The 8885-nt window shown below is 37.5% G+C and overlaps 1 protein-coding gene across 1 annotated transcript; it reads left to right on the top strand.

Moving 5' to 3' along the window:
• Positions 1-1261: 1261 nt before the first annotated feature.
• On the top strand, positions 1262-1708 carry LOC126507748 (60S ribosomal protein L27a-like). Its single transcript, XM_050152476.1, has one exon. The coding sequence runs from the start codon at positions 1262-1264 to the stop codon at positions 1706-1708; it is 447 nt and encodes a 148-aa protein (XP_050008433.1).
• Positions 1709-8885: the final 7177 nt, after the last annotated feature.

Here is an 8885-nt window from a genome sequence, read left to right as displayed (position 1 = left end):
CTTTTATAAGATTGCTTTTTGAGATAAATAATAAAAAGTTTGATCCTGTCTTTTTTTGTAACTGCAAAATGCAGACTTCCAGTAAAAGAACTGGCTGAGAAAAATGCATTGCTTGCTTACATGTTGGTAATCTGTAACGAGTTGCTTGGATATGAGTCTATGTGAGTTCTTAAAGATAATTTTTATTCACCATAATATATAAAATGTTTAACCATATAAGGGAAATGGGAAACATATTATTTTTCCTTGTATTAATTGTAATAATTCACTTAAGAATAGAATGTAACTACCTTGTAATTTTTATATTACTTGAAAAATTTTGCTGGGGTATATAAGCTACAAGGAAAAAATGAATAAGTGAGAAATAAGCCAGCAGAAAAAAAGGAAGAAGGGAAACATCAGGATAGAAGGACAAAGCATCAAAAAAAAAGAGAATAGAGTAGAACAAGTGATAAAAAGAATAATAAAATGAAGAACTATACTTTAGCCCACAAAAAGTCCTCATGTGTCTGATTGTCTGTCAAGTAGTGCACTTATTCTGCAATGTCTTCAGTTTCCTGAGCTGCTGAAGGCTGATCCTTGCAACAGATTGGACAGATATTTTGTAAAATGTTCCTTGCATGATTGATTAGTCTGAAGCTTTGTTCTCACAATCAAATGCAGGGGATAGGAAAAGATCATAAAGGTAACTGCCCCATCACAACATCATACCAAGCATACAGATTTATAAACCACCCACCATTGACATTTACTTTCTTCTTAGTGAGAGGATGTTAGGTAACATTTCTTATGCACAGCTATTATTCTTTCCTCTTTTTATAATATTCCCTTTAGTAGTAACACAAACAGAGTGTATCCTTAAAGTATAAAAGTTATAATCTACTTCTTCAGGTGGTATTATACACATTTGACAAGAATGACTCCACAGGACTGTCAGAATAATTTCTGTGAACTGGCTAATAGTATTATCCCATTTAACAGATGAAAAAACTAAGGAATGGTGCATTACAGTAGATAAAACCAGCCCACAATTGCACATTTGAAATATGATGGTGCCTAAAATGATCTGAGAAACCCTAGTTTCAGATTTTGAGCTTAAAGTCAAATGTGTTTGTGATTAATATGCGATAATATGATTGAACTGGTGACCTGATTATTAAAAAGAAATGCATAAAGGCAAGTATCATCAAAGACACTGCAGTATTGACCTGAATACTCTGTAAAAGCAAATGAGATGCCCTCTTTCCTTTCTGCCACCGCCATGCCATTCAGACTGAGGAAGACCCGGAAACTCCGGGGCCACGTGAGCCATGGCCATGGCCGCATCGGTAAACACCTCAAGCATCCAGGAGGACGTGGGAACGCTGGAGGCATGCATCATCACAGGATCACCTTCGACAAGTATCATCCAGGTTACTTCGGGAAAGTTGGGATGAGGCATTACCACTTAAAGAGGAACCAGAGCTTCTGCCCGACTGTCAACCTGGATAAACTGTGGACGCTGGTCAGTGAGCAGACCCAAGTCAACGCTGCCAAGAACAAGACCGGAGTTGCTCCCATCATCGATGTCGTGCGATCCGGCTACTACAAAGTTCTGGGGAAGGAAAAGCTCCCTAAGCAGCCTGTCATCGTGAAAGCCAAAATTTTCAGCAGAAGAGCTGAAGAGAAGATAAAGGGTGTTGGAGGTGCCTGTGTTTTGGTGGCTTGAAGCCACTCAGGGAGGCCAATTAAATGCTAACACTTTCCAAAAAAAAAAAAAAAAAAAAAAGCAAATGAGACCAGATCTGGGCATGAAAAGAAAAGCTCTGTAACCCCAGGTGAAGACAAAATTTTGAGACACAAAATTTTAATTCATGAATTCATGTCTTTCTGACAATAAGCAATGCTTAGATGTGGATCATTTCAGGAAATTGGAGCACTTACTGCCAAAATCAGTCTCATTACTTACAGTAGTTCTGCTGATTCTAAATAGGACATTCATGCATTTGTTTAAATAGGGACTCTTTAAGACTGTTTACAAAGACATAACGAAGACACATGGAATCTAAATTATCTATTCATATCATCACAACACAGAAAGTATCTCAGCAAACATACAAACTCAGGCATCCTATATCTATAGTCAAGCTGTCTTCTACAAGGGTTAAGGTAGACAGGTTTGCTCCCAACAAAAAGTCTTGAAAGGCTCAATTGTTTTTGGAGACCTGAACTGATTTTTTTCTAAAAGAGTAAATAACCTTGTCTCAATATAAAACGTATAAAAGTTTATCTGTGTGTATAAAAGTTATCTTTATACCCTTGAGTAATATCCACACAGATGTCAAAGAGACCAAAATTTTCAGTCTCTTTTTAACTACCAAAAAGTTAATTATAAAAGTAGGAGTGATAGAAAAGGCAGTAGCTTAAAAATGATAAAAGCATATCATTATAAAAACAAATGAAGTATAAAACAATCTGTGTTTCTATAGTACTAAATGACTACATTTAATGAAAGCATTAATTCCAGCATTCAAAAGTTATCATGTATTTCCCTTGTTAACTAAAACTTTCTGACTCAGACTTTATTAATTAAATTGATAAATAATTATTTGCAATGAATTTGGTGGTTAAAGTTTTTTTTTTCTTCTGAATCCTTGTTAAAAATGGTTTAAAGCTTCTTTATAGATAACAACAATGTGACCCAAAATCAAGAGACTAGATGTGTCTGGAAGAAATGGAATACAAGAAAAAAAAAAAAAAAACGTAAGAACTATCTGTATCAAAGCCCCATCTTTCTCAAATTTAACACAGCTGTACTCATGAACAGAAGAGGAGCTGGGTAGAGAGTAGTAGGGGGAGAGGCTGACTATGCCTACAGAAACACTCTGCCCTCTGTCAATAAATGCCATCACCACACTCAGTTAATCCGAGGTAAAAGTCGTGGATGAAAAAGGAGTTATTGTCTGAGTCTCTTCCAGGACTGCGTTGTGTTCTGAGCAATGTAATGAGTAGGGAAGACAAATGCCATCCTGTGGCTCACCTTTTCGATTTCGGTGGTAGAATATTAGTTCAGATCTCCAGAAGTGATCCAGTGATGCCTAGAAGCAGGAGGCCTCTAGGAAGTGCCAGTAATGAAATTGCTTTGTCTCCCACCCACACAGAGAGCTGAGCAGCTGACTAAGTGGAATCCATAGGCTTTCTCCTGACTGACATGTGTGGCTAATTGAATGTCACATTGTGTTCATGTTACCCCTGTTTTGAAGCACACAACAAGAGATCACGCTTGACAAGTGATAGTTCAGAGTGAGCATAAACAAAGCACTTCATTGATCTTGCAAAGGCTTTTGGTGGAAGCCACAGCCCATCTGCCTGAGAGTCACTGTAAATTCTAAGAACACTGTAATCTTTTATCCTTTGTCCTCCCTTTCCAATGTGATTTAACCATGTAGCTTTTCAGTTGGTTTTAGAGGCAAACAAGATAACACTGTTTTATCTGGAGCAGGACTCACTCTCCATTTCCAAAGGTATCTGACCACACCCCTTCCTTGCCTTTTCATCATAAAAATATTATTTTTTTACTTGCAAGGAAGTCTGGTCTTCATTCTTTCCCGTGGTTGCTGAATGGAGAAACAAACAAAGTAGCAATAACCTTTATAAGGAAATTCTATACTAAGCTTGCTGGTTTGCATGCGGGAAGGAAACATAAAAACAGAGAGAAAGAGGGAGAAGCAGAGGGTCACAGTTGGCTAAGAAATACCATCCAGGCCTTGTTCATCATGGGCTCCTTGACGTAGGCTGGCTGTACAAATCAAGCATGTTTTCTTGGCAGTTAAATACATTAATTATGCTAATAATAATCCTTTTGCAATTATGACTTACACACTAGATTGTGGGCTCTCTGAAAGTTACTCCATCGTTGCAATTATGGAAATTATAAGAAGCATTTCAGAGCAAGGCTTCATTAAAAAATTGGTCAGAGAACATGTAAGTTATGAAAACGGTGATGCGAAGAAGAAAACACAGCCCATTGATTTATGGAAATCAGAGATTCTCCAGCATTTGCTCCCCAGACCTTGTTGCATCCTTGAAAACTATGAACTAAAGCTGCATATAAGAACTATATCAATTAACAGTTACCACAGTAAAAGCATAGTGATATGAAGAAGCTTATTAAAATTTTTAGGAGATAACTTACTGATACAGTGCTTGCCTGGCATGGCGGAGTCTCTGAGCTCAACCACCAGCATTGCAAAAAGCAAACAAAGAAATAAAACATAGAAAGCAAGATGATAGTCTGGGAGCTAGATAGAAGAAATATAGACAGGATTATCATAGATAAATGACAGGAAGACTGACTAATTTAAAATTTAAAATATTATCGGGCAACAGAAATGCCATGTTGTGTAAGACATTTTTATGTTATAATTAAGAAAATTAATTGGAATGCAGTTTTTTTTCCATTTTGCAGCTATTTAGTATTTTTGTTTAATAGAAGACACTTACATTGCCCTTTGCAATCACATTGTGTTGTGAAATCACCCTATTTCTATCTTACTTCATGTTCTATACTACAGCGGTATATTATGCCTTGAGTAGTTTTATAGACAATGCTTGGATCTGCCTCAACTGAACGTGCAAGGCTTTGTTTACTCCCCATTAGAGGTCTTGCCCATTCTGAGTTGTGGATGGGGTGGGTTAGGAAGAAGAAGGGGAAAGAGGAGGAACAAGAACTGTGGTTGGTATGTAAAATGTATGCAACATAAAATATAGAAAACATAAAACAACAACAAAAATAAGCAATGGGTTCATTGGCATACCTGAAGTCTGTGAAGTTCCAAAACATTGCTTTGACAGCTGAGGAGTACCTAAGTTTTATTCTGGTAAGATAAAAGAGAATCAGGCTTAACTTATGTTTTATTTTATCAAGAGACCACTACTGACATCACTACCCATATTCCATAATAACAGCATTAATGTCTTCATGGGGCAGAAACTTCTTGGCCTAATCACCTCTTCAGAGCTCTCCATCTTCATACTGTTACAACATTAATTAAATTCCCACCTGAATTTTGGAGGTATCAACTCAAAATGCAAGATGAAACATAATAAATTCCAGAATAAAATATTTACTTTTGCTAAAATAAGGACAGTTGGCAGGAAACACCCATATTCCAGTTGTTCAGAATGTGTGTGAGAAATTCCATTTAAGCAGTCCAGTTTTATAGATTAAAAAAAGGCCAGAGAGGCTTACAACAAGCGTATTGTTAGAGTTATATTGGTTGGACAAGAGTAGTACAGATTGTTGATTGGTCCTTGCTCACATATGCTGTAAAAACTAGTGATAAGCAACAAACAGCTTTTACTGAGCTTATTTATTATCTCTGTGATGCTAGGGAGTCAGCAGAAACCTACTGTACTAGGTCAGAGTAACCTTGGTGGCTGTGGTCTTACAAGACACAGCACGCTTCTCTCCAAACTAAAGAGCTCTGTGACCCCATTCTCAGGACAATTTAAGTCCTTTCTCACTGGAGACATTAGAGTCAACAATTATGATATCAGATGCAACGTCTAGAATACAAAGTGGTACACTCTTGAGAGAATGCAATTAACAGTTTAAGACTATTATGGAAACCTTTTGAGTTTATCCTCTCCCCCAAGGACTCCCAGAGATACCCAAATGACACCCCGAGAAGCATTAGCAAATGCTTTGGAGATGCCACTCGAAGTTGCAGAGACCTGCGAATGTCTGATGAAAAGATCCATGGAGAAATATGGGTTGCCTGTGTAACTCTGAATCCTAAGAACATGCTGGTAAGTTTTATCTTTTTTTTTTTTTTTTCCAAGGATTGTCTTCAAATTTAGCTTGTCCGTTCCCTACCAGAAAGTCCGTAAATCCAGCGCTGGATGAAAAGTAGTTTTGCTTTAAAACAATGTCAGTGGTCCTCAACACCATATCCCCCTTCTGTGAGAGTTCTACAGTCCCTTCACAGGGCAAGGCATGGCACAAAACATATCTACTCTCTATTGCATATCTGGGGAGGTAAACATTCCACATTAATCATCTGTCAGCAAATCTACACTTTGTGGTTGGGAAATACATAAATGATAGTATGTTTATTTAGAATATAGTTATAAAAATGACTTTCAAAAGCACCCGAAGGCCTGCAGATTGAAGTCATCTACCTTGGGTCTTTAGTACCATCTGAACCTAGTGCTAATTAAGTAAGAATGTCATTTCCAGTACCCTTAGCAGCAGAATTCCGTGGCCTCTTACATCTAAGTAGGAGGGACAAATCAGAAGCCCAGACCCAAGGACGGGGACCCTATCGAATTAACTATCAATAATTAAGGCCTCTGATGACTCAGATCATTTAGATAAAAAGATTGCTTTGAAGTAAATAAATATCAAATTAGGGTTTATGGCAGTCACAGGTGTTTGGCAGGGCTGGCCTATAATCATGGAGAAAATGAATGCATTTTATTCGGCATAATTAGGAAAAGGAATGGAGTTTATATGCAAATTGTGTACCACTTTTGTCAAAGATAACTGATCAGACTCCTTTTGGTAATTTAAACTTTCATTCCAGTGCGGGTTCTCAAAGTATCTATTTTCTATTTTGGGTGCAATTTGCCTGCAGCTGGCTGAACTCTCCAAGTCCTCAGAGAGAGGGACTTAACTGGCCCTGATCACCCTCCAGCCTCGCCAGAGTGATGACAGGACGTAAGAGTTTTTGTTGTTGTTTGTTTATTTTTAAACATGATTTCTCTTACTCGTGTCCGTCGCGGGAGCCAGTTCCAGAAGGTTAGATGAGATTTTTCAGCATCCAGGATTGCTGCAAAAGGAATGTGAGGGACATGGTAGAAAGCAAAATAGTGAAGGGAAAAAAGAAAAAAATAGTGAGGGTACGATGAAAAGAGCAGAAAATAGAGTTGGTTTTCAGTAGGAATGTCCACAAATATGGGCTAGGCACCCCAAACTGCTAGCTTTGGAATGCTGTACCGGACACCGGAACTAGTCCCCAATCTGCTGAACTGTCGACCAGGACTGCCTTTATTTGTTTGATCCTGATTCACATGATGCCTATTTATGCGGCCCAGGCAGCACAAATTGAAATTACTACATGCCCAGGGGCTGACATTAATCTTTCAGAGCCTTACGGTTGTCAGAGTAGACTGGACTCTTTTTCGTGGTTGGCTACATGCCAGGATTCTGCACACAGAAATGTTCACATTAGCCTTAGAAGGACTTCCTCCAAATGGAGATGCTACCAAACCTTGCCCCATGCTGTATCCCTGAGGCCCTTCTGTAGTGTATTAGTGAATTTTCCATCATTTGTTGCTCTACAAATAAACTTGGTGACTGTTTGCTGATCCCTCTTTTGCCAATCCAATCTATTATAGAAATATGCCTGGGTGTATTTAAGATATGTGTTGTAGGATATGTATTAGAGCAAGTTGAAAATGTAAATGTTTGTCTCTCAGCCTTTCTTATCTCCCTTTTGTTATTCTACTATGTTATGTGTTGATGTACTCACCTCTTTCCTTGTTATTTGATAATCAAACGAATAAAACAAAAGTTATTGAGGTTTTTTTTTTTTTTTAACTCAGGGTTGCTTTGGGATCACCAACCAAGCAATTTCTTCATAGACATTGTAAAGTGAAATTAATTTTTGACCCAAATTAAAGATAAAAATTCATGGATAAAATGTTATCATTTTGCATAAGGGGGATTTACTGCTTGAAAAAAAAAACAATGTTTTAAAGTCTGAGCTACAGTTTTAATTTTTTCTTCATATCTCCTTTCTAAATTGAATTGCTCTTACCTGGATGCTACATGAGACTCTGAATTCTCTCACACTTCTCTGTTTCTCTTCCTCTGTGAGTCATGATCAGACCAAATTCAAGTACCTTTCACCTATTAAAAAACATGATTCTTAGTCAGGGCTCACATCTTTGCCCAAACCACCTCGAATCTGTTCAATCAAGTCACTGATGCTCTCTCTATATATGTTAGCAATTTCTTCAAATATTCAAAAAAAAGTTAGAGAACAAAGATCTGACATGATACTTGTTTATAACACAACATGATCCCCATTGTTAGTTTAGCCTTGTGGCTTAGTACAGCAATCCTCAGAATTAAGCAAGCATTGAGATCATGCATTGAGACTCTTGAAAGTATTAGTCAGCCTTTCCATTGATGTGACACGGTTGTTAACAATTTAAAAGAGAAAAATAATTGTTTGGCTATGAGACTCTGCAATTTATGTCAATAGTCACTTGGCTTGCAGACTGTGAGGCTGTGTTCAGGTAAACCATTTTTATCAGAGCACGCATCTAAGCAACACTGCTCACCTCATGGTACCTAGACAAAGGAGCAAGAAGTATCTGGGAAAAGATATTGCTAGATTTTACCACTTACTTCTTTTCTGCAATTTGGCTCTACTTTCCAACATGTTCAGCTATGAACCTGGCAATAGATTTAGCCACTGATAGATTTAGCAATCCAATGATGCAGTCATCTGTTTTTTTTTTTGTTTTTTGATTTTTTAATTAAAATATAACTACATCATTTTCTTGTTTTTCTATCCAACTCCCTACCTTTTCCAGATACCATCTCCACACCTGCCTATGCTCTATCTCTCAAATTAATTGCTGTGGTCCTCTTCTGCTTCAATTGCTGTTAGAACGCCAGAGAAAGAACTACAGGGAATGCCGAGAAAAGAATAAAATAGTCTTTCCCAGGAACCACCCACAACTGGCTATTAATATCAAGTGGTCTTCTTTGAAATAACATTCATACAAGTAACATTATATGGCCTGAGCAGATTATGTGTTTTTGTATTTAGAAACCTACCTACCTATTTATGTATTATGTATGTATGTATGTGTATGTCTGTCTGTCTATC

Source organism: Alexandromys fortis, unplaced genomic scaffold, assembly GCF_014885135.2.
Source record: "Alexandromys fortis isolate MF-2015 unplaced genomic scaffold, M_Fortis_MF-2015_v1.1 scaffold_47, whole genome shotgun sequence".
NCBI classification, from domain to species: Eukaryota; Metazoa; Chordata; class Mammalia; order Rodentia; family Cricetidae; genus Alexandromys; species Alexandromys fortis.
Note: the sequence above shows the minus strand (reverse complement) of the source record. Positions and strands in the feature narration are given on the sequence as shown.

Bases quoted from the DNA above. Each gene is read 5' to 3' on its own strand.
- LOC126507748 (XM_050152476.1), top strand. From the start codon at position 1,262: ATGCCATTCAGACTGAGGAAGACCCGGAAACTCCGGGGCCACGTGAGC.